We start from the raw sequence: 26244 nt of genomic DNA, 5'->3' as shown, positions 1-26244 counted from the left end.
GACGGGCTCATTGTAATGACTGGACTGAAATGAATGGAACCAAGTCAAACGTGGTTTCCATATGTTTGATACCGTTCCATTGATTCCATTCCAACCATTACAATGAGGCTGTCCTATAGCCCCTACCACCAGCCTCCACTGGTCTGGATATCAATCAAGTGTAAACAGGTCAAAACATTTAAATCATTATACCGGTTTAACTCCACTGAGTGGTAGCAGCATTAACTTAAGGCAGTATTGTCATAAAATAATTTCATATTATTTTGAAATAATATCTGTCAAGTAATTTGCATACAGCGAGGCACCAGCTAATCTGATCACAATGCAGACACAGTGGACGGATAAGAGACATTCTCATACAATGTGTAGACGTGACACCTTGATCAGATAGTTATTGGATCATATTGCTCAGATCATGAAACTCACATGTTAGCATAAGGTGTAAACGAGGCTTATGGGCACTAACCAACTACAGTATTAAGTGTGATCGCGGTATCACCGTTCAATGAGAGAATGGTATTATAAAGGGAAGAAGGAACCAGAACGTTAACCAAGCCAGTTGACTAATGTCCATCTCATACCGTGACCCCCCACACTAAACAAAGAATGAAGGCTGGTTTAGTAATCAGGAAACAGTCACTGGTTAGGCAAATTTTTTAATAATAGTCCTGTAGTGCCATTGACGTAAACATTATCCACAACATTTGAATTTTGTTCAAGCCCTTTGCCTAGCTCAGTCTGCCCACACTACAGTAGATGGCTCACTTCAGGAAAAAGGTATGTGGACATGAACTTTTTACAGTTAATTTATCATGATTCAGTATATTGTACTTTTTTGCTAAGGTCATTAGATTAACACCTTCAACCTAATGGCCCCCATGGCCTATATTTCTACTTGCTAGTTTTAAAACTTGCCATGCACTCCACCAGTTGAGATTATCTATTAACTGTGTTCCCCTTTATATTAGCCTAACAACAATTGTGATGTGAAATTTGACACAATCAATGTGAGCAACTTCCATTCGTGTGTTGTTCCAACGATGTCTGTTTAAAGATTTATTGTACAAAATTACAAACCTGTACTAACAAAGAAAATCCCTCGCTTCATCCAAAGAAATGTGAGGCCAGCTGTAGAATAATCCACGAGTAAACAACCGTATTGGCTCAGTTTTGGCTCACCCACTGCTCTTTACAAACAGCGCAGTGTAGCTAAAGGGACAAGAGTAGAATCAGAAGGAACTTTTTCAAATGAACTACAATCCCCAATACATCTGAATAAACAATGTATTGTAGTCATAAGAAATGATTAACAACACATTGAAATCCTCACTGGACCAGCCTGTTGGTGATATGTCACTGGGTCTGATGATCTTTACTAAAAGCAGACATTGAATATCCCTTTGAGCATGTGAAGATATTAATTAATCTTTGGATGGTGTATCAATTCATCGTCACTACAAAGATACAGGCATCCTGCCTAAATCAGTTGCTGGAGAGGAAGGAAACCGCTCAGGGATTTCACAATAGTTACGGTGTTTAATGGCTGCGATAGGAGAATACTGAGGATGGATCAACAACATTGTAGATACTCCACAATACTAACCTAATTGACAGAGTGAAAAGGAAGCCTGCACAGAATAAAAATGTTCCAAAGCATGCATCCTGTTTGCAACAAGGCACTAAAGTAATACTGCAAAAAAGGTGGCAAAGCTATAAACTTGTTGTCCTGAATGCAAAGTGTTATGTTTGGGGCAAATACAAAACATTACTGAGTACCACTCTCCATTCAAACATAGTGGTGCCTGCATCATGTTATGGGTATGCTTGTAATCGTTAAGAACTGGAGATTGTTTCAGGATAAAAAAGAAACGGAATGGAGCTAAGTACAGGCAAAATCCTAGAGGAAAACCTGGTTCAATCTGCTTTCCACCAGACACTGGGAGACAAATTCACCTTCCAGCAGAACAATAGCTTAAAACACAAGGCCAAATCTACACTGGAGTTGCTCACCAAGAAGACAGTGAATGTTCCTGAGTGGCCGAGTTACAGTTTTGACTTAAATCTACTTGGCGAGACCTGAAAATGGTTGTAGCAATGATCAACAACAAATTTGACAGAGCTTGAAGAATTTTGAAAAGAATGGGCAAATGTTGCACAGTCCAGGTGTGGAAAGCTCTGAGAAACTTACCCAGGAAGACTCACAACAGTAATCGCGGCCAAAGGTGCTTCTACAACATATTGACTCGAGGTGTGAATCCTTACAGTACCAGGCAAAAGTTTGGACACACCTATTTATTCAAGGGTTTTACTTTATTTTTACTATTTTCTACATTGTAGAATAATAGTGAAGACATCAACACTATAAAATAGCACTCATGTAGTAACCAAAAAAGTTAAACAAATCAAAACTTCTTCAAAGTATCCCCCCTTTGCCTTGAAGACAGCTTTGTACACTCTTGGCATTCTCTCAACCAGCTTCACCTGGAATGCTTTTCCAACAGTCTTGAAGGAGGTCCCACATATGCTGAGCACTTTTAGGCTACTTTTCCTTCACTCTGCGGTCCAACTCATCCCAAACCATCTCAGTTGGGTTTAGGTTGGGTGATTGTGGAGGCCAGGTCATCTGATGCAGCACCATCACTCTCCTTCTTGGTCAAATAGCCCATTCACCGCCTGGAGGTGTGTCTTGTGTCATTGTCCTGTTGAAACACAAATGATAGTCCCACTAAGAGCAAACCAGATATGACGGCGTATCGCTGCAGAATGCTGTGGTAACCATGCTGGTTAAGGGTGCCTTGAATTCTAAATAAATCACAGACAGTGTCACCAGCAAACCTTCACGGCTTCACGGTGGGAACCACACATGTGGAGATCATCCGTTCACCTACTCTGCGTCTCACAAAGACATCATGAATATGAGATATTTCTAAAAACATGTTTTCACTTTGTCATTGTCGGCTGTTGTGTGTAGATGGGTGAGATCCATTTTGAATTCAAGCTGTAACAACAAAATGAGGAATAAGTCAAGGCATATAAATACTTTCTGAAGGCACTGTACAATAGTATACCATTTTCAGGGACTACTTTTGGCTGGTGAGTGCTACTTTCAGAACTACTGGCTAAAAAGTATACAAAACTAACAGAGAATCTCTTTAAACACATTTTAGGCAATAGGTCAATGAGATGAATTTGTACCTGGCCTCTTTTCAATCCAAAGTACCAGGCCACAGGGTCTCCTTGTTGGAGCCTACTGTAGGCAGTTGGCTTTCCTTCAGTTGACTGAGAGACCGGTGAAGGAGTCCCTACACACAACTATCTATATAATGTGATCCAGTATTAGATAAATATTTAAAAAATATCACCAATTTGTAATTTATCGAAGTGAATCATTTAAAAATTTTATTTTTTAAGTTTGATAATTTGTGGTGGCTATGCTTGTTAATACAGCCCATACAATAGAGGATTTATACTCCATCCAGATAAGAGTTTGTATTCCATGCTGTGAAAGGATACTGTAGTAACAGCAATTCAGACAGTTCCTCTTTTGTCATGACTATGTGTTCAGGAACCAGCTGCAACAAAAGGAAGAAAAGCAAGACAATCATATTAGATTACTGTGATATTGTTTAATGACTATATCATATCAACAAAAATCTGAATTTTTCCATCTGCTTACCTGATGCTCAGTGATGTTTATTATAAGATCCTGCTGTAGAAACAGTTCCAGGATGTACTTGGGGGGCCATGTCAACTAGTGACTAAAATATGATATGAAAAAATAGCCTTTAATGAATCCTCTTAGGGCTAGGGGGCAGTGTTCGGAAGTTCCAACAAATGACATGCCCAAAGTAAAATGCCTGTTACCTCGGCACAGAAGCTAGGATATGCATATATAATTGGTAGCTTTGGATAGACAACACTCTGACGTTTCTAAAACTGTTAAAATAATGTCTGTGAGTATAACAGAACTGATATGGCAGGTGAAAATCTGAGGAAAATCCATCCTGAAAATGTTTTTCTGAGGTCACAGTCCATTTCAATTCTTGTCTATGGGATATACAAATAAATAGCTCCCAGATTACAGTTCCTATGGTTTCCACTAGATGTCAACAGTCTTTAGAAAGGGTCTCAGGCTTGTTTTTTGGAAAATGAGGACCCTTGGGATTGCAAACAGAGGAAAATCTTCAAAGGTAACTGATTTATCTTATCGCTATTTGTTACTTTTGTGAAGCCTGTGCTGGTTTGGAAAAGTATTTTGGTGTGGGGCGCTGTCCTCAGATAATCGCATGTTGTGCTTTCACCGTAAAGCCTTTTTGAAATCTGACAACGTGGTTGGATTAAAAAGAAGTGAAGCTTTTAAATGATGTAGGACACTTGTATGTTCATGAATGTTTAATATTACAATTTTGTCATTTGAATTTGCCGCGCTCCAGCTTCAACGGATGTGGTCGATTTTGATCCCGTTAGCGAGATCCGTGCATCAGGAGGTTTTAAATGTACACAGATGTACATCAAAGTTGTTCATTTGAAAACCTCACCTGCTTAGCGGAAGGTGTCATTCCCATCTGAACTAGAGTGCAGTACAGCTAGTGTGATGTTCTCCACCTGCATCCGCTGGCAGTACATCTTGACGGTCTTGATACCAACTTTAGGCTTCTCTGCATGGGTGAAAATGAAGGAATTCAATATTGTTTTAACAATTACAGGACTAAAGCAAACTGACAGGTGCCGACTCATATTTCATCTGCCTGGTTAATATTAAGGCCTACATTGGGCGACTCCCAATGTTGTGGCTACACGGTCAATAACATTACCAGAAAAGAAAACAAACATCTGGTCCGTGGGGTCATCGTTATGTACTACCAGTACGGTGGGGTCTGCCGTTGTGTATGACCCTCGCTGGGTTTGTCCTCGAACTGACTTTTAAACTCATACAAAGGTCTGGTCCAACTCACCTTGGCTCACCAGGTAGCCTCCGTCATCACACAGCTGACCAACAAGGAGATAGTTGTACAATGAGCCTTTTCATATAATGTGGCAGCAAGACTGGTCATTCATACTGGATCCATTGAACCATGAAGCATAGCTAAAACTATAGCAAACAAGATAGGTCATTCATACTCCATTACACCATGAAGCATAAAACAATAACTAGTGAATAGCAATTGCTTCCTTTTATGTGATTTGGGTGTCATATATTCTTTACAACTAATGTTAGTTAGCTATTTGTGAAAGTTGATGCAGCTACTATACTGAACAAAAATATAAACAAATCAAATCAAAGTTTACTTGTCACGTGCGCCGAATACAACAGGTGTAGTAGACCTTACAGTGAAATGCTTACTTACAGGCTCTAGCCAATAGTGTGAGAAAAAGGTATGTGATTGTGTGTGTGCGTGTGTGTGCGTGTGTGTGCGTGTGTGTGTGTGTGTGTGTGTGTGTGTGTGTGTGTGTGTGTGTGTGTGTGTGTGTGTGTGTGTGTGTGTGTGTGTGTGTGTGTGTGTGTGTGTGTGTGTGTGTGTGTGTGTGTGTGTGTGTGTGTGTGTGTGTGTGTGTGTGTGTGTGTGTGTGTGTGTGTGTGTGTGTGTAGGTAAGTAAAGAAATAAAACAACACTAAAAAGAAATGTGAAAATAACAGTAGCAAGGCTATATACAGACACCAGTTAGTCAGGCTGATTGAGGTAGTATGTACATGTAGGTATGGTTAAATTGACTATGCATATATGATGAACAGAGAGTAGCAGTGGCGTAAAAAGAGGGGTTTGGCGGGTGGTGGGACACAATGCAGTGGTAGAGAGAACAGACTATGACTGGGGTGGCTGGGGTCTTTGACAATTTTTACGGCCTTTCCTCTGACACCGCCCGGTGTAGAGGTCCTGGATGGCAGGCAGCTTTGACCCAGTGATGTACTAGGCCGTACGCACCACCCTCTACGTGCCTTGCGGTCGGAGGCCGAGCTATTGCCGTACCAGGCAGTGATGCAACCGGTCAGGATGCTCTCAATGTTTCAGCTTTAGAACCTTTTGAGGATCTCAGGACCCATGCCAAATCTTTTTAGTTTCCTGAGGGGGAATAGGCTTTGTCGTGCCCTCTTCACGACTGTCTTGGTGTGTTTGGACCATTCTAGTTTGTTGTTGATGTGGACACCAAGGAACTTGAAGCTCTTAACTTGCTCCACTACAGCCCCGTCGATGAGAATGGGGGAGTGCTTGGTGCTCCTTTTCCTGTAGTCCACAATCATCTTCTTAGTCTTGGTTACGTTGAGGGATAGTTTTTTTTCTGGCACCACCCGGCCAGGTCTCTGACCTCCTCCCTATAGGCTGTCTCGTCGTTGTTGGTGATCAGGCCTACCACTGTTGTGTTGTCTGCAAACTTAATGATGGTGTTGGAGTCGTGCCTGGCCATGCAGTCGTGGGTGAACAGGGAGTACAGGAGGGAACTGAGCACGCATCCTTGGGGAGCTCCAGTGTTGAGGATCAGCGTGGCAGATGTGTTGCTACCTACCCTCACCACCTGATGGCGGCCCGTCAGGAAGTCCAGGATCCAGTTGCAGAGGGAGGTGTTTAGTTCCAGGTTCCTTAGCTTAGTGATGAGCTTTGAGGGTACTATGGTGTTGAATGCTGAGCTGTAGTCAATGAATAGCATTCTCACATAGGTGTTCCTTTTGTCCAGGTGAGAAAGGGCAGTGTGGAGTGCAATAGAGATTGCATCATCTGTGGATCTGTTTGGGCGGAATGCAAATTGGAGCCTAGGCCTACTGATGAAATGCACTGAATCAAATGAGAAACATGATAACGCTCTAAATTTATGAACGGCCTGTTTCGCAAATCACAATGTCATTGGTGATCAAAGTTACTCTATCATTACTAAATATCAGTTTCACTTGCTGTGAAACCTTTACATAGTTGTGCAGAGAATGTTTGTTTTTATTTTGGGAGAACCCTGGATGCGATTTTCTTAAAGGTATTTCTTGGGATAAATGTGATTTATTCCCGGTATTGAAACTTGGTAGATGTTCTGGAAAATATGAACAAAGATTTGTATAACTAATCTGTGATATGAATCCCTAGTCTACATAGAAATGGTGGATGCCCTCAATGGCTCAGCCAATGGTAATACCCACTATAGGCCTCTGTCATTCTCTATGTTCACAACCAACAAACCCTTATGTATGTAGCCATGTATTGCTACATCAATCTAGTTACAAAATATGGCAAATGAATTGTGCCTTGATATTTGGTGCATTGGCAAGCTGTGGAGTCCTTGTTAGTCGTATTCAGAATGAATTTGATATCATAACATTTACCATTAGCTATCTAATAAAAAACACATGTAGATTATTAGTTTACTGAATTCCAAGTGTGTCTAACATTGTTGATTGTAGCTATTGTATTGTTTTTGCCTTTCTTGTTTACAGGGGACTTTATTCCACCCCTGCCACATCGGATGTGTCATGAAACCATTACTTCCACTGCCCTTCTGGTTTGTACTGATAACCTGCTACCAGCAAAGTGGTCTAACCTACAGTGCATATTAGGACAATTTAGCAGTTTGTGTTTTAGTATGTCATTATACTCTGGATGATGCATTCATCATTTGATGTCTGTGAAAAAGCTATGGAAATACAGGGTGTTAAAGGATATTGTGTCTGTAAATTGGAAAAGATATTGACAAGTATCATCTGTCTGGTTTTCAGTTAAGATATTTATTTGGTATGGGGGTATACAGAGGGTAGGCTATATGGCAGGGTTCCCCAACTGGCGGCCAGTTGGTGATTTTTATTTGGCCCCCAAGCCTTCTAGAAATCTGTTCCAAAGTATTCCCACGCATATTAGAAATAGAAATGTATATATACACTGAGTGTACAAAACATTAGTAACACTTTCCTAATATTGAGTTGCACCCCCTTTTGCCCTCAGAACAGCCTCAATTCGTCGCAGCATGGACTCTACAAGGTGTTGAAAGCGTTCCACAGGGATGCTGGCCCATATTGACTCCAATGCTTCCCATAGTTGTGTCAAGTTGGCTGGATGTCCTTTGGATGGTGGACCATTCTTGAAACACACGGGAAACTGTTGAGAACCCAGCAGCGTTGCAGTTCTTGACACACTCAAACCGGTGCGCCTGGCACCTGTTACCATACCCCGTTCAATGTCACTTAAATATTTTGTCTTGCCCACTCACCCTCTGAATGGCACACATACACAATCCATGTCTCAAGGCTTAAAAATCAATAATTATCATTATTTAGTCTCCTCCACTTCATCTACACTGATTTGAAATCAAGTGAAATCAATAAGGGATCATAACTTTGACCTGCAATCTATGTCATGTAGAAATGTGTTCCAATGTTTTGTACACTCAGTGTATATGACCGTATACAAATGTAAGCAGGTTTTGAAATAATTGTTTTAGTCAAATATTGTATCTGTTTGGGCTTCTTGCTGTCAATTTGCGGTCTACAGATTATTTGTAATTATGTTCCAGCTGAATCTAGTTGACGATCCCTGCTGTATGGTGTCAGAACCTTCCTTTATATCCTTAATATGTGTGAGTAGGCTATATGATTTACCTTGTTTGTTAGATGACATCAGTGAGTGGTAAAGTTGAAACATTGTGAAGGGTTCATATTTTCCTCTGGCTTCACCTTTTCAGAATGGTGAAATGACCTCTACTGAATCAATTCTGTTGCATGTCATATAAGGCATTGCCTGGCACCACCACCCTCATATGAAAATACTGATTCTCAGATCCTCTCTTGCTTCGAAAATGCAAACATAAGCACATATGTTGTTTCTATTCTATACCATATTGTTCTAAAGATGTTCTGAAATGATATTGAACAAAAATATATTTGCAACAATTTAAAAGATTTTACTAAGTTACAATTAAGATAAGGAAATCAGTTAATTGAAATAAATTCATTAGGCCCTAATCTACGAATTTCACATGACTGGGCAGGGTGGGCCTCGGAGGGAATAGGCCCACCCACTTGGCTGCCAGCCCACTCACTGGTGACCCCCCCAGTCAATTCCACAGGTGAAGAAGCTGAATGTGAAAATCCTGCGGTTGTGAGGCCGGATGGACGTACTGCCAATTTTTCTAAAACGACGTTGGAGGCAGCTTATAGTAGAGACATTAACATTAAATTATCTGTTAACAGCTCTGGTGGACATTCCTGCAGTCAGCATGCCAATTGCACGCTCCCTTAACATGATACATTTGTGGCATTGTGTTGTGTGACAACTGCACATTTTAAAGTGGCCTTTTATTGTCCCCAGCACAAGGTGCACCAGTTTAATGATCATGCTGTTTAATCAGTTTCTTGCTATGCCACACCTATCAGGTGGCTAGATTATATTGGCAGAAATTGTCACCGACATGGATGTAAACAAATTTGTGCACAAAATTGGAGAAAAAAATCTTTCTGTGCAGATGGAATATTTCGAAGATTTTTTATTTCAGCTCATGAAACATGGAACCAACACTTTACACTTTACACTTTCTTTTTGTTCAGTGTAGTTTGGTGAAATAGTGGGGTTTTGTAGCATAGGGATACTATACTTATCATGACTCAGGGTGAGACCCAGATGCAGACAAGTGAGGCAGATGGTTCAAGTCTCAGAGATTTGAGTACACAGGGGCAGGCAAAAGGCAGGTTGATGACAGGGATGGGTTTGTAATCCTGGTAAATAGTTGGCAGATGTAGATGGTGGGCAGGGTCAGGACAGGCAAAAGGTTGTAACCGGGGAGACGAGAACAAAAACCAGACAGAGGAAAAAACACAGAGAAAAACGCTGGCAAGACTTGACGGGACAAGACGAACTGGCAACAGACAAACAGAAAATGCAGGTATAAATACACAGGGGATAATGGGGAAAATGGGAGACACCTGCTGGGTGGTGGAGACAAGCACAAGACAGGTGAAACAGATCAGGGTGTGACAATACTCAGCATTAGACTTTTTCTCCGCCCATTTTTTTTATGTTAATGTTGATGTGAAATCTTACTGATCATTGAGTCAGAGAGGAGTAGGACCACTACTTTGAGTGTTCTGTTCTTTTTTGACCGATATAACCTTCTGTGTTAAGCAAGGTCAGTTCCCAAAGATTGAGTAAGATGTGTTTACCTTTCGTCTGTGCAAGTTACGCTTTACATCAGCTGATATCTCAAAGTGCTGTACAGAAACCCAGCCTAAAACCCCAAACAGCAAGCAATGCAGGTGTAGAAGCACGGTGGCTAGGAAAAACTCCCCTGAAAGGCCAAAACCTAGGACGAAAACTAGAGAGGAACCAGGCTATGTGGGGTGGCCAGTCCTCTTCTGGCTGTGCCTGGGTGGAGATTATAACAGAACATAGCCAAGATGTTCAAATGTTCATAAATTACCAGCATGGTCAAATAATAATAATCACAGTAGTTGTCGAGGGTGCAGCAAGTCAGCACCCCAGGAGTAAATGTCAGTTGGCTTTTCATAGCCGATCGTTAAAAGTATCTCTACCGCTCCTGCTGTCTCTAGAGAGTTGAAAACAGCAGGGCTATATCTCACATCTAGGAAGAGAACACTTTGTTTTTATGAGCACCACTGACTGTAGGTGTTCTCATCCTTTGCCTGTCAGTGGTCAGCATGAAAGCATCCTATCAGAGAAGAATGTTGTATCTTCCGAGTTAATTATTTACAGTGTTTCATAAATTGGAGGATTTAAAGTGGACGCTGCACCGAAAGGCTCACGGTCAACGGTGTGTGAGACATAAGCTTTCTGCATTTTCATTTACTGAAAGGTAGTCAAGCATCTACTAGGGTCCGCTGTCCTTTTCTCTGTCATGCTCTCGACATTGTTAAGATTACTGAGGAATGGTGAATCAAAACAGCACTTTGATTAAAATGTTTTGGAGATATTGACTAGGGAAGGTTTTCTGCTGTTGAATCTGTCTCTGGACGTATGCCAAGTGCATAGTTTACTGCTGAAGGGGAAAACACACCCTTGTAATCAGTAACGTTAACACATATGAATTGCTGCTTTTCTGTCATTCAAACACCTTTTCCAAATGTGTTATTACATGGATTTCTATAAGGACACAAGGCGAGACCAAAATGCAGACACATTAAGCAGATGGTTGAGCTCCGATATTTATTCATCCAAGGGGTAGGCAAAAGGTAGGTCGGGGACAGGCGAGAGTTCATAAACCGGGTCAGTGTCATGTATTGTCATATTATGTCTTGTTCCTGTTCTTTCTCTTCACTCCGTCTCCCTCTGCTGGTCGTATTAGGTTACCTTCTCTTCCTCTCCTTCCCCCAGCTGTTCCTCAGCTTCTCTAACTACCTCGTTCACCCTTTTCCCACCTGTTCCCTTTATCCCTCTGATTAGGTCTCTATTTCTCTCTCTGTTCCTGCTTCTGTCTTTGTCAGATTCTCGTTTGAGTTTCTCATGCCAGAACCAAACTATCGTCTTGTTTGCTTCACCCTTGTCCCGTCCTGTCGGAATCTACCTGTTCATCTGATGCTACGTGTGATCAGGTACCTCTGTCCTCTATGACCCGCGCCTACCCAGAGAGACCAGCAGTCTGTCGCCGCTCACCCAGCTATTCTCCTCTGCTGCTAAGAAGGGGACTCTTCTGTAATTATCAGAAGGACTTTATGATTCATTTGTCGCCCTCTCTGCGGGTTGTCTATTTTGCCATTATATACATCTGAAGAGGATCTATGTCTTCCCTGTGTTTTGACATTAAAGGACTCTGTATTTGTTAAACCGCTTTTGGGTCCTCACTCACGTGCATAACAGAAGAATCTGACCAAGAATGGACCCAGCGACTTCGGATCCTCTCCACTCAGCCGTCAAGATCCAGGGAGCGATGCTAGGCAGACACGAGCAGGAATTGTCTGCTGCTCGACATGCCGTTGAGACCCTGGCCGCCCAAGTCTCGGACCTCACAAAACAGATTCACCATCTCCGCCTCGATCCACCGGCCACTTCCAGGGCTTCCGAATCTCCGGAGCCCAGAATCAATAACCCGCCGTGTTACTCTGGGGAGCCCACTGAATGCCGCTCGTTCCTCACCCAGTGTGATATTGTGTTTTCTCTCCAGCCCAACACATACTCCAGGAGCACAGCTCGTATCGCCTACGTCATATCTCTCCTTACTGGACGGGCTCGTGAGTGGGGCACGGAAATCTGGGAGGCGAGGGCTGAGTGTACTAACCAGTATCAGGACTTTAAGGAGGAGATGATACGGGTTTTTGATCGTTCTGTTTTTGGGGAGGAAGCTTCCAGGGCCCTGTCTTCCCTATGTCAAGGTAATCGATCCATAACAGATTACTCTATTGAGTTTCGCACTCTTGCCGCCTCCAGTGACTGAAACGAGCCGGCTTTGCTCGCTCGTTTTCTGGAGGGTCTCCGCGCAGAGGTAAAGGATGAGATTCTCTCCCGGGAGGTTCCTTCCAGCATGGATTCCTTGATTGAACTCGCGATTCGCATAGAGCGACGGGTTGATCTTCGTCGCCGAGCTCGTGGAGAGGAGCTTGCGTTCTCCGTTGCCCCCCTCTCCGCATCACTACTATCTTCCTCCACCGGCTCGGGTGCTGAGCCTATGCAGCTGGGGGGTATCCGCATCTCGACTAAGGAGAGGGAACGGAGAATCACCAACCGCCTCTGTCTCTATTGCGGTTCCGCTGGTCATTTTGTCACTTCATGTCCAGTAAAAGCCAGAGCTCATCAGTAAGCGGAGGGCTACTGGTGAGCGCTACTACTCTGGTCTCTCCTTCAAGATCCTGCAGGGAGCCAGGTTTTTCACTAAGTTGGACCTTCGTAACGCTTACCATCTCGTGCGCATCAGGGAGGGGGACGAGTGGAAAACGGCGTTTAACACTCTGTTAGGGCACTTTGAATACCGGGTTCTTCCTTTCGGCCTCGCTAACGCTCCAGCTGTCTTTCAGGCATTAGTCAATAACGTCCTGAGAGACATGCTGAACATCTTTGTTTTCGTTTACCTTGACGATATCCTTATTTTTTCACCGTCACTCCAGATTCATGTTCAGCACGTTCGACGTGTCCTCCAGCGCCTTTTAGATAATTGTCTTTATGTGAAGGCTGAGAAGTGCACTTTTCATGCCTCCTCCGTCACATTTCTTGTTTCTGTTATTTCCGCTGAAGGCATTAAGATGGATCCCGCTAAGGCCCAAGCTGTCATTGATTGGCCCGTTCCTAAGTCATGTGTCGAGCTGCAGCGCTTTCTCGGCTTTGCAAATTTCTATCGTCGTTTCATCCGTAATTTCGGTCAGGTGGCAGCTCCTCTCACAGCCCTTACTTCTGTCAAGACGTGCTTTAAGTGGTCCGTTTCCGCCCAGGGAGCTTTTGATCATCTCAAGAATCGTTTTACATCCGCACCTATCCTTGTTACACCTGACGTCTCTAGACAGTTCGTTGTCGAGGTTGACGCGTTAGAGGTGGGCGTGGGAGCCATTCTTTCTCAGCGCTCCCTCTCTGACGACAAGGTCCACCCTTGCGCGTATTTTTCTCATCGCCTGTCGCCGTCGGAACGTAACTATGATGTGGGAAACCGCAAACTGCTCGCCATCCGCTTAGCCCTAGGCGAATGGCGACAGTGGTTGGAGGGGGCGACCGTTCCTTTTGTCGTTTGGACTGACCATAGGAACCTTGAGTACATCCATTCTGCCAAACGACTTAATGCGCGTCAGGCTCGTTGGGCGCTGTTTTTCACTCGTTTCGAGTTCGTTATTTCTTATCGTCCGGGCTCTAAGAACACCAAGCCTGATGCTTTATCTCGTCTCTTCAGTTCGTCAGTAGTCTCCACCGACCCCGAGGGGATTCTCCCTGAGGGGCGTGTTGTCGGGTTGACCGTCTGGGGAATTGAGAGGCAGGTAAAGCAAGCACTCACTCACACTCCGTTGCCGCGCGCTTGTCCTAGGAACCTTCTTTTCGTTCCCGTTCCTACTCGTCTGGCCGTTCTTCAGTGGGCTCACTCTGCCAAGTTAGCCGGCCACCCCGGCGTTCGGGGTACGCTTGCTTCCATTCGCCAGCGTTTTTGGTGGCCCACTCGGGATCGTGACACTCGTCGTTTCGTGGCTGCTTGTTCGGTCTGCGTGCAGACTAAGTCCGGTAACTCCCCTCCTGCCGGCCGTCTCAGACCACTTCCCATTCCATCTCGACCGTGGTCTCACATCGCCTTAGATTTTATCACCGGACTGCCTTCGTCAGCGGGGAAGACTGTTATTCTTACGGTTGTCGATAGGTTCTCTAAGGCGGCTCATTTTATTCCCCTCGCTAAGCTCCCTTCTGCTAAGGAAACGGCACAAATCATCATCGAGAATGTTTTCAGAATTCATGGCCTTCCGTCAGACGTCGTTTCGGACAGGGGTCCGCAATTCACGTCTCAATTTTGGAGGGAGTTTTGCCGTTTGATTGGGGCTTCCGTCAGTCTCTCTTCCGGCTTTCACCCCCCAGTCTAACGGTCAAGCAGAACGGGCCAATCAGACTATTGGTCGCATCTTACGCAGTCTTTCTTTTCGTAACCCTGCGTCTTGGTCAGAACAGCTCCCCTGGGCAGAATAAGCCCACAACTCGCTTCCTTCGTCTGCGACCGGGCTATCTCCTTTTCAGAGTAGCCTCGGGTACCAGCCTCCGCTGTTCTCGTCTCAGCTCGCCGAGTCCAGCGTCCCCTCCGCTCAGGCTTTTGTCCAACGTTGTGAGCACACCTGGAAGAGGGTCAGGTCTGCACTTTGCCGTTATAGGGCGCAGACTGTGAGAGCCGCTAATAAGCGTAGAACTAAGAGTCCTAGATATTGTCGCGGTCAGAGAGTATGGCTCTCCACTCAGAACCTTCCCCTTAAGACAGCTTCTCGCAAGTTGACCCCGCGGTTCATTGGTCCGTTCCGTATTTCTCAGATCCTTAATCCTGTCGCAGTGCTACTTCTTCTCCAGCGATATCTTCGTCGCGTCCACCCGGTCTTCCATGTCTCCTGTGTTAAGCCCGTTCTTCGCGCCCCCGCTCGTCTCCCCCATCCTTGTCGAGGGCGCACCTATCTACAGGGTCCGTAAGATTTTGGACATGCGTCCTCGGGGCCGTGGTCATCAGTACCTAGTGGATTGGGAGGGGTACGGTCCTGAGGAAAGGAGTTGGGTTCCCTCTCGGGACGTGCTGGACCGTTCGCTGATCGATGATTTCCTCCGTTGCCGCCAAGTTTCCTCCTCGAGTGCGCCAGGAGGCGCTCGGTGAGTGGGGGGGTACTGTCATGTATGTTGTTCCTTGTTCCTGTTCTTTCTCTTCACTCCGTCTCCCTCTGCTGGTCGTATTAGGTTACCTTCTCTTCCTCTCCTTCCCCCAGCTGTTCCTCATCTTCTCTAACTACCTCGTTCACCCTTTTCCCACCTGTTCCCTTTTTCCCTCTGATTAGGTCTCTATTTCTCTTTCTGTTCCTGCTTCTGTCTTTGTCAGATTCTCGTTTGAGTTTCTCATGCCAGAACCAAACTATCGTCTTGTTTGCTTCACCCTTGTCCCGTCCTGTCGGAATCTACCTGTTCATCTGATGCTACGTGTGATCAGGTACCTCTGTCCTCTACGACCCGCGCCTACCCAGAGAGACCAGCAGTCTGTCGCCGCTCACCCAGCTATTCTCCTCTGCTGCTAAGAAGGGGACTCTAACCCAGCTATTCTCCTCTGCTGCTAAGAAGGGGACTCTTCTGTAATTATCAGAAGGACTTTATGATTCATTTGTCGCCCTCTCTGCGGGTTGTCTATTTTGCCATGATATACATCTGAAGAGGATCTATGTCTTCCCTGTGTTTTGACATTAAAGGACTCTGTATTTGTTAAACCGCTTTTGGGTCCTCACTCATGTGCATAACAGTCAGAGTCCAAAACAGTACCAGACGAAGGGCAGTCTCGAGGTCAGGCCAGACAGGGGTTCAGAAAACTAGATCCGAGTCCAAACAGTACAAGGGGATAGGCAGACTTGAACAGGCAGGTGGGTTCGGCAAGGGTCGAAACCAGGAGGACTAGAAACAAAAGAGACTGGGAAAAAAATAGGAGCAAGGAAAAACGCTGTTGACTTGGCAAACAAGACGAACTGGCATAGAGAGACAGGAAACACAAGGATATATACACCGGGGAAAATAAGGACAGTTGAAACAGATCAGGGTGTGACAGATTTCGGTGTAGAATGGATGAGCACCAAGGCATTTTATTAGAATATTGACTTTTTAATATCACTTTTTAATATCACTTTGAGAGAGATAGTGAGGTTCGCTGACATTCTGGCTCAGGCTTAGTTAGTCTTTACAGTGAGCGTGAGAAAGCGCACGTATGTACCTGCACGCACATCAGACAGGTATTCATGAGCAAGCACCAAACAGGACACACATTCATATTTTACTCACTCTTCTTTTATTCTCTTCCTTCCCAGTCTGCTTCGACAGAGGACTGGCAGACGGCCTCGTCTATTTATGACTTCTCTGCAAAGGATATTGATGGCAATGAGGTATCCCTCGAGAAATACAGGTGAGAAGGTGGAAGAAGTTACTCAGCATTCTAAAATACTATATAATAGGGCTGTGACGATACCAGTATTGCAATATTATTTTTCATGGCAAAAATGAAAACAACTCTTTGGTCCTTAAAAACCTGCTGTATGTTAAATATTGTGTTTGTTTCCAACATTAGGACTGTTTTCCTCTAGAAGTGTTTCCTTGCCACTATACTATAGAGTATCGCGATACTCGTTTAGTTTCTGGCCCTGCTAAATAACCACAATCATGTTATACATCATTCACCCTTCCAAAAGCTCTGAACCTGTTATCTCCTGTGTTTTAATGTGTGTGTGTGTGTGTAGGGGCGACGTTGTTATCATCGTCAATGTTGCCTCTAAATGAAGTAAAACCCCAGTAAACTACTCTCAGTTTGCGGAGATGCACGCGAAGTACGCTGAGAAAGGTTTACGCATCCTGGCCTTCCCCTCCAACCAGTTCGGGAGACAGGTAGCTACATCTCATTTTTATTTATTTCAAGTCTCAAGTATACACCTAAAGCATTTTTACAACATGATTATTATTATGTTATTACAATGTTATATTTTGTGTTAATTTTAGGAACCTGGCACTGAATCTCAGATCAAGAATTTTGCCAAGTCCTACAATGCTGATTTCCCAATGTTCAGTAAGATCAATGTGAACGGGCCCAACGCCCACCCCATGTGGAAGTGGCTGAAGGAGCAGCCCAAGGGGAGAAGCTTCCTGGGAAAGTAAGTGGAGACGTATTGGAGAGACGTGTTACTAATGGAGTGGTTAGACTCATCACATATGATTATTTTTGACCATATGTTAAGACTTAAAACACATGATATCTAATTTTTTACAACTGTTTACTATTGCTCAGATAAGCATAATGGCTTATATGCAGTATATAAGTAGATGTTCTAATGTAACGTGTATGAGTTTGGTTATTGTCACTGTGTTAATGTTTGCTTCATCTAATGATCTTGTTTTTTTGTCTCATCAGTGGCATCAAGTGGAATTTCACTAAGGTATATATTTATCTCTTATTAGTCATCGGATATTCCCATCAGAACAAGTTGACACAGCTGAGTTGGAGTAACCCAGAGTTTTGTGCCAAGATTATATCCCTCGTGAAAGAAAAGGTTGCTCAGTGCCATGTCCATTGAGTTCATATTGCCTATGTCAGGGTTCTTCCTCCTTTTCTTGCCCAGGGACACGAATCATACGTTGACAACACACACATTTTTTCGCATGTCTTACCATCAAGTGAATGATAACGGCAAGGAAAAGTAATCAACATTTTAAAATCGGAATAGATTTGTTAGATAGTTTTTCATTATATTCACCTCCCCACATTATAATTGGAAGTGTAAACTCTAACATACCTTTCTAGCTAATAGGCTAACTCCTAACATACAGTTAATCTGGAAAATATTCAGACCCCTTCAGTTTTTCCACATTTTGGTACTTTACAGCCTTATTGCAAAAATTTCCGCAAACATGTTTTAGCTTTTGTCATTATGGGGTATTGTGTGTAGATTGAGGGGGGAAAAATAATTTTATCAATTTTAGAATAAGGCTGTAATGTAACAAAATGTGGAAAAAGTGAAGGGTTCTGAATACTTTCTGAATGCACTGTATTTTCAATAAGAGCAGCTGTTTAACTGGTTGAAAAAAAGCTTAGCCATGTGTTGGCAAAAATGAATGTCCAAGTCAAGAAAGCTTACCAGCAGCCAGCAGCCTATTCACGGGGACTTTTTCAAAGCCTATGTCAGGTACTCCAGTGGGAGTAATTTGCTCAATATTAGGAGTAAAGAAATAAAGTTGACATCATTGGAAAGAAATGATCATATTCTCTACTCTAGGTGTGTAAATAAATGTGTTTATTCTGTTGATAGCGATATTCATAAAACATTTATTTTAAAAAGCACATTTTCCAGACCCCCCCACTGTACCTCCTTGGATCCCTGATTGAATACCCCTGGCCTATGTCTATTTTTGTTTACAAAAAAATGAATTAGGTAGTCGTATTATCATGGTCTTTCTGGGCCTAGAGTAATACAAATACAAACTTAAAGCTAGATTGCTACATCCTTAATTGCTACATCCATTTTTTACTTTAAATGAACACTATATGTACAGTAAAAATAAAGAGCGTCACACACTCCATATATAAGCTCACAGTAATTTATTGGTTAAATCAGAAATGTTTCGGCATCACCTGAAGAAGGCACAGTGATGCCGAAACGTTGGTGATTTATTCAATAAATTACTGGGAGTTTATACTGTATATGGAGTGTATTCAGCACGTCCACACAAAATAATGTTTCTAGGTGTGCGCCAGCTCATGATTTTTATATGTACACTACCAGTGAAATGTTTGGACACACCTAATCAATCAAGGGTTTTTCTTTATTTTTACAATTTTCTAAATTGTATAATAATAATAGTGTAGGCATCAAAACTATGAAAGACATCAAAACATCAAGACATCAAAACTATGAAATAACACATATGGAATCATGTAGTAACCAACACAAAGTGTTAAACAAATCAAAATATATTTTATATTTGAGATTCTTCAAAGTAGCCACCCTTTGCCTTGATGAGAGCTTTGCACACACAGATCAAGCTGAGCCTAACTGTTATAGGCCTATTTCTATTTTGCCCTGTTTATCAAAAGTGTTGGAAAAACTTGTCAATAATTAACTGACTGGCTTTCTTAATGGATATAGTATTCTCTCTGGTATTTAATCTGGTTTCCTCCCAGGTTATGGATGTGTCACTGCAACCTTAAAGGTCCTCAATGATGTCACCATTGCCCTTGATTCTCAAACAATGTCGTGCTGCTATTTTTATTGACTTGGCCAAAGCTTTTGATACGGTAGACCATTCCATTCTTGTGGGCCGCCTAAGGAGTATTGGTGTCTCTGAGGGTTCTTTGGCCTGGTTTGCTAACTACCTCTCTCAAAGAGTGCAGTGTATAAAGTCAGAAAAATCTGCTGTCTCAGCCACTGCCTGTCACACCAAGGGAGTACCCCAAGGCTCAATCCTAGGCCCCACGCACTTCTCAATTTACATCAACAACATAGCTCAGGCTGTAGGAAGTTCTCTCATCCATTTATATGCAGATGATACAGTCTTATACTCAGCTGGCCCCTCCCCGGATTTTGTGTTAAATGCCCTACAAAAAACTTTTAGTGTCCAACAAACTTTCTCTGCCCTTAACCTTGTTCTGAACACCTCCAAAACAAAGGTCATGTGGTTTGGTAAGAATAATGCCCCACTCCCCACAGGTGTGATTACTACCTCTGAAGGTTTAGAGCTTGAGGTAGTCACCTCGCACAAGTGCTTGGGAGTACGGCTAGACGGTACACTGTCAGCACATCTCAGCACATATCAAAGCTGCAGGCTAAAGTTAAATCTAGACTTGGTTTCCTCTATTGTAATCGCTTCTATTTCACCCAAGCTGCCAAACTAACCCTAATTCAGATGACCATCCTAACCATGTCAGATTACGGAGACATAATTTATAGATCGGCGGGTAAGGGTGCTCTCGAGCGGCTAGATGTTCTTTACCATTCGGCCATCAGATTTGCCACCAATGCTCCTTATAGGACACATCACTGGACCCTATACTCCTCTGTAAACTGGTCATCTCTGTATACCCATCGCAAGACCCACTGGTTGATGCTTATTTTTAAAACCCTCTTAGGCCTCACTCCCCCCTATCGGAGATATCTACTGCAGCCCTCATTCTCCACATACAACACCCATTCTGCCAGTCACATTCTGTTAAAGGTCCCCCAAAGCACACACATGCCTGGGTCACTCCTCTTTTCTGTTCGCTGCAGCTAGTGACTGGAACGAGCTGCAACAAACATTCAAACTGGACAGTTTTATCTCAATCTTTTCATTCAAAGACTCAGTCGTGGACATATTTATTTTTAATTATTTTTAATCTCAGCCCCTTTTGGTATTTTTATTCCCAGCCCCAGGATGCCTTTGCCTTATGGTAGGCCGTCATTGTAAATAAGAATTTGTTCTGAACTGACTTACCTAGTTAAATAAAGGATGAATAAAAATACAAATTCTCTCAACCAGCTTCATGAAGTAGTCACCTGGAATGCATTTCAATTAACTGCTGTGCCTTGTTAAGTTAATTTGTGGAATTTCTTTCATTCTTAGCTGATTGGCTCAAATGCATTGTGTTGTGACAAGGTACTGTAGGGCTGGTATACAGAAGATAGCCCTATTTGGTCAAAGACCAAGAACAGCTCAAATAAGCAAAGAGACACAACAGTCTATCATTACTTTAAGATTTGAAGGTCAGTCAACCTGGGACTTTTCAAGTTCCTTCAAGTGCAGTCGCAAAAACCATCAAGCGCTATGATGAAACTGGCTCTCATGAGGACCGCCACAGGAAAGGACGACCCAGAGTTACCTCTGCTGCAGAGGATAAGTTCATTAGAGTTAACTGCACCTCAGATTGCAGCCCAAATAAATGCTTCACAGAATTCAAGTAACAGACACATCTCAACATCAGCTGTTCAGAGGAGACTGTGTGAATCAGGCCTTCATGGCCGAATTGCTGCAAAGAAACCATTTCTAAATGACACCAATAAGAAGAAACTTGCTTGGGTCAAGAAACACTAGCAATGAACATTAGACCGGTGGAAATCTGTCCTTTTGTCTGATGAGTCCAAATTTGAGATTTTTGGTTGTAACCGCCGTATCTCTGCGAGACACAGAGTAGATGAACAGATGACACACCTCCAGACTGTGTAAGGGCTATTTGACCAAGAAGGAGCGTGATGGTACTGTATCAGATGACCTGGCCGCTACAATCACCCAACCTCAACCCAATTGAGATGGTGTGGGATGAGTTGGACCGCAGAGTGACGGAAAAGCAGCCAACAAGGGCTCATATCCCACAAGACTGTTGGAAAAGCATTCCAGGTAAAGCTGGTTGAGAGAATGCCAAGAGTGTGCAAAGCTGTCATCAAGGCAAAGGGTTGAAGAATCTCAAATATAAAATATATTTTGATTTGTTTAACACTTGGTTACTACATGATTACATATTTGTTATTTCATAGTTTTGATGTCTTCACTATTATTCTACAATGTAGAAAATAGTAAAAATAAAGAAAAACCCTTGAATGAGTAGGTGAGTCCAGACTTTTAACTGGTACTGTATATACCCATTGATTCTTGAAAAATATAACTTATAAATGCATCATTAGCATAGTTCAACTGTCAAACCCCAAAATAGAAGTTTGTGTATGCCTTGTTTGTAAACAATGTAAATGTAAACAAACACTGTATAGCCTCAAAACATGATTAAAACTATACATGTTGATGTCATGGATGGTCCATCTTTGCATCCATAGCACATCCCCTTACTTTTAAACCAAACCAGTGGCAGGGTGCCCACTGTGTCATTGTTTAAATGAAGGATTCTAGCTTTAGTTATAGGTTTATTTTAAGATTCATGAATTGTTGGGTTAACAAATCGAAAACAAGACCTTTTGATTATTACCAGTTTTTGCAGCTAGAAACAGGATGTTAAATGCAGAATTAGTTTAAATGTCCAACCCTCAGTTCCTTTTCTCTGGCTTTATAGTTCCTTATCAACAGAGAGGGCCAGGTTATGAAGAGATATGGACCGATGGGTGATCCCAGCGTAAGTCAATGACTTTTACTCTCACACATTGAATCTAATTACAGCATAGGCCTATGATGGACTAACTGACACATCCATGTAAGACAGCAGTACTCAACCATAACCTCAGGCCCGGCCTGGAATCACCCTCCCTAACATTATACCTTGTTTCTTTGCCTCTGAAAAGCATGCATTATTGACCATTTCATGTGCTCACAACACCATAAAATTGTTGTTAGTGATGAATTTTCTCAGTTGAACAGAGTGGGGTGTTGCTGTAGCGGGGGGTTGGAAGGTCATGTGAGGGTGATGAGCGGGGTGTTGGCATCGGGATCAGGCAGCAATCCTCTATCAATCACGCAGACAATGTGAATATAGGGCAGACATCGTATCTCATAATGTCCCTAGAGCAAGCTGCGACTGTCATGGCTCTTACCTGAATCAGTATATGTGCGTTAGAGACCTCTCTAACACCTAGGAAGCTGCGATTAAAACTCCCATTCTCCCAATACTTATTTTCCACCATAATTTGCAAATAAATTCATTAAAAATCCTACAATGTGATTTTCTGGATTTTTTCCCCTCATTTTGTCTGTCATAGTTGAAGTGTACCTATGATGAAAATTACAGGCCTCTCATCTTTTTAAGTGGGAGAACTTGCACAATTGGTGGCTGACTAAATACTTTTTTCCCCACTGTATGTATAAAAGTATTTTGCAACGCGGGCGGTGTGGTCAGCAAGTTATAATGTGAAAATACGTTTGTTGATCACCAATTATGGAGTTTCGCTGAGCAACAATCTTCATCTATCCCCTGTTACAGCCCGTATGTACTTCCAAAAAAGGTGTAAATAAATATGTACAATCAACCGAAAAAGTGCCTATTCGGCACCTCCAATCTCTCATTACTTCCACTCACAGGTCAGAAGTCTAGCCTACAACAGCTCGATACATTGGAGGTGTTGAAGAGGCATTTTTTAAGTTGCTTGTAAAAACAATTGTAGAACTTTTTTGGAAGTAAATACCAGCAGTTACGGGAGTAAATGAAAATCGTTGTTCAGCGAAACGCCATATTTGGTGCTCAACGAACCTATTTTGACATGACGCTTGCAGACACTGCAAACTATTACAGACTACAAAGCGAAACCCAGCCGCGAGCTGCCCAGTGATGCGAGCCTACCAGATGGGCTAAATGCCTTTTATGCTCGCTTTGAGGCAAGCAACACTGAAGCATGCATGAGAGCACCAGCTGTTACGGGCGACTGTGATCACACTCTCTGTAGACCTCGAAACAGGTTAACATTCACAAGGCCAGACGGAGAGCCAGGACATGTACTCAGAGCATGAGCTGACCAACTGGCAAGTGTCTTCACTGACATTTTCAACCTCTCCCTGACCGATTCTGTAATATCTACATGTTTCAAGCAGACCACCATAGTCCCTGTGCCCAAGAACACTAAGGTAACCTGCTTAAATGACTACCACCCCGTAGCACTCACGTCGGTAGCCATGACGTGCTTTGAAAGGCTGGTCATGGCTCACATCAACACCATCATCCCGGAAATTCTAGACCCACTCCAGTTCGCATACCGCCTCAACAGATCCACAGATGACGCAATCTCAATCGCACTCCACACTGCCCTTTTCCACCTGGACAAAAGGAACACCTATGTGAGAATTCTGTTCATTGACTACAGCTCAGCGTTCAACACCATTGTACCCCCAAAGCTCATCACTAATCATGTCTTTGGCTATGCCGGATTAAGTGATATGACATGCTATTCTACAAAATAATTTATCCGTAATTAATATTACCTGATTGAGCTAATAATGTAAATGTAATTAACTAGAGAGTCGGGCACCACAAAATAATTTTTATAGAGCTGTTATCTTCTGAATAAACTCTTAATTACCTAGTAATATTTTACATCAATAGCAGGTAATATTAATCGTCATCTTAATTCAGTCTCATCAGAAAGTTGTAAATTCTTGGTTATCTGCACGAACCCTGGCACACAATTTTGAATCAGCAATACAAAATTGGGTTTAATTATGTATTTACTAAATACCTAACTAATCACACAGAATTACACATACACAGAATTAAATCATAACTTGATTACAAATTACGTCATAAAGGAAAACGTCCCTATCGGGCGGAACAGATATGACAGCTGGTTACACAAAAGAAAAGGGTCTGGGTTTGAGTGAAAGAGTGGGAAGACTGAGGAACAAAGGGCGAAGCTGTGCTATTGTAAATACAGTATCTTATGCATTCTAAATTACCGCCCATTTGGAAAAAGGAACATGCAATAAATATTTACTCTGAGCTGGGCTTCGGTAGGTTGGTGGTAGATGGAAGGCCGTGTTTCCCAACCGAGTCTTTTGAAGAATGTCTCTGCTGGTAAATTGGATACGTTGTAGTAACGTCGTTGTGTGGTAGACGGGATACTCTGTCTGTTCCTTCCCAACCCTCATTTGCAGCCTCCTTAATAGCTTCTATCCCCAAAACATAAGACTGCTGAGCAATTAATCAAATGGCCACCTGGACTATTTGCATTGACACCCCTTTGTTTTTACACTGCTGCTACTCGCTGTTTATTATCTATCCATAGTAACTTTACGCCAACCTACATGTACAAATTACCTCAACTAACCTGTACTTCCACACATTGACTTGGTACCGGTACCCCCTGAATATAGCCTCATTATTGTTATTTTATTTTGTTGCTTTTTTAAACTATTTTACATTTTTTCATTGTTTATTTAGTAAATATTTTCTTTACTCTATTTTCTTAACTGCATTGTTGGTTAAGGGCTTGTAAGTAAGCTTTTCATGGTAAGGTCTACCAACACCTGTTGTATTTGGCGCATGTGACAAATACAATTTCATTTGAATAGGAATTTGAATCTGAGCTTTCTTTGTGTTAGAGATGTCTAATGCACAGATAGGCCTACTGGTTCAGCTCTTACCTAACAAATGAAATGGAATTATATTAAATCCATATAATGAGAGAAACTAAAAGGCATGGATGCAATTCATCACAACTATTTATTCTCCATTTCAGGCTGTGGAGAAGGATCTTCCCACGTACCTGTAATTCTTCCATCACTGACTGTCTAATGCACTGATACTGCATCTATACCTCCCTCTCCGGTGAGCCAATGCCTGGGAGTGGGTCCATTCCCCAGACCAGTGACAGTCTGTCCGCAAACCAGCCTGGCTGGTAGGACAGACCTGATGAAAACGGCGTGCAACCAATCCCCTGGGAGGACCCGCTGTAGGCATAGCCAGCCAGCACCGGAGAAGAATCCTGACCCCCTGAAAATATGATCTTAGTGTCATATTCCATAATAAACGTAACGCTTTTGTGCTAATTCTGTTGTCCAGTGTGTTTATGGGGAATTATATCTTTCAACGTAAAAAACAAGTGTAAACGTGCTTCAGCCCAGCTATAACAACAAAATAATCAGGTGCTTGACTGACTGAGGGACTTAAATTCCCCAAAACATTATACTCAATTTACTCACACTTGTTTTTAATAGCCCATGTCTAGTTGCTATCATTTTGACATGTTTGATTGACATGGCGCGTGGAGGTTATGGTGCCTCTTACCTTTTCCTACACAAGGCTTGGATGAAGGTGTTAATGTCGAAACGTAAACCTGTTTGTATTTCCCGTTAATAAATTATTCAGATTTATGCATAAGAGTGCTATTTTATTTCTGGGATAGTCATCGGTTGAAGTGTCCTGGGGTATGGAATGTTTTTAGTTATTTACGTCATTCTGTTTTTGTATTGAATTCCCACTACACAAGTAGAACAGTACTAAAATCATGGTCCCTGTTAGTAACGAGTTTTGATTTGCCGATGTTTTGCCATGAGTTGATGTGGACAAGGTTGTTCCATGTGATGCAACAAGAACTAATTCAAGTTACTAATTACCTAAAAAGCGATACATGTATTTTCACCTGAGAGCATCCCTTCATATGATAGTGGATCAGATCGTAGTGTCTGAAATTTAATTTGTGAATCTATTCTGCTGAAATACATGTCACACTGCCCTCTACTGGATTGA

The 26244-nt window shown here is 42.6% G+C and overlaps 1 protein-coding gene across 1 annotated transcript; it reads left to right on the top strand.

The window, feature by feature from the left end:
• Positions 1–548: 548 nt before the first annotated feature.
• On the top strand, positions 549–25868 carry LOC118389079 (phospholipid hydroperoxide glutathione peroxidase-like). The gene is made up of 7 exons (XM_035778812.2): positions 549–777; positions 16418–16512; positions 16844–16988; positions 17100–17251; positions 17509–17533; positions 22129–22188; positions 25235–25868. The coding sequence occupies exons 1-7, from the start codon at positions 757–759 to the stop codon at positions 25265–25267; spliced, it is 531 nt and encodes a 176-aa protein (XP_035634705.1). The 5' UTR covers positions 549–756; the 3' UTR covers positions 25268–25868.
• Positions 25869–26244: the final 376 nt, after the last annotated feature.

This window comes from Oncorhynchus keta, chromosome 1, assembly GCF_023373465.1.
Source record: "Oncorhynchus keta strain PuntledgeMale-10-30-2019 chromosome 1, Oket_V2, whole genome shotgun sequence".
Taxonomy (NCBI): domain Eukaryota; kingdom Metazoa; phylum Chordata; class Actinopteri; order Salmoniformes; family Salmonidae; genus Oncorhynchus; species Oncorhynchus keta.
The sequence above is the reverse complement of the archived record's forward strand: the minus strand, read 5'-3'. Positions and strand labels throughout refer to the sequence as shown.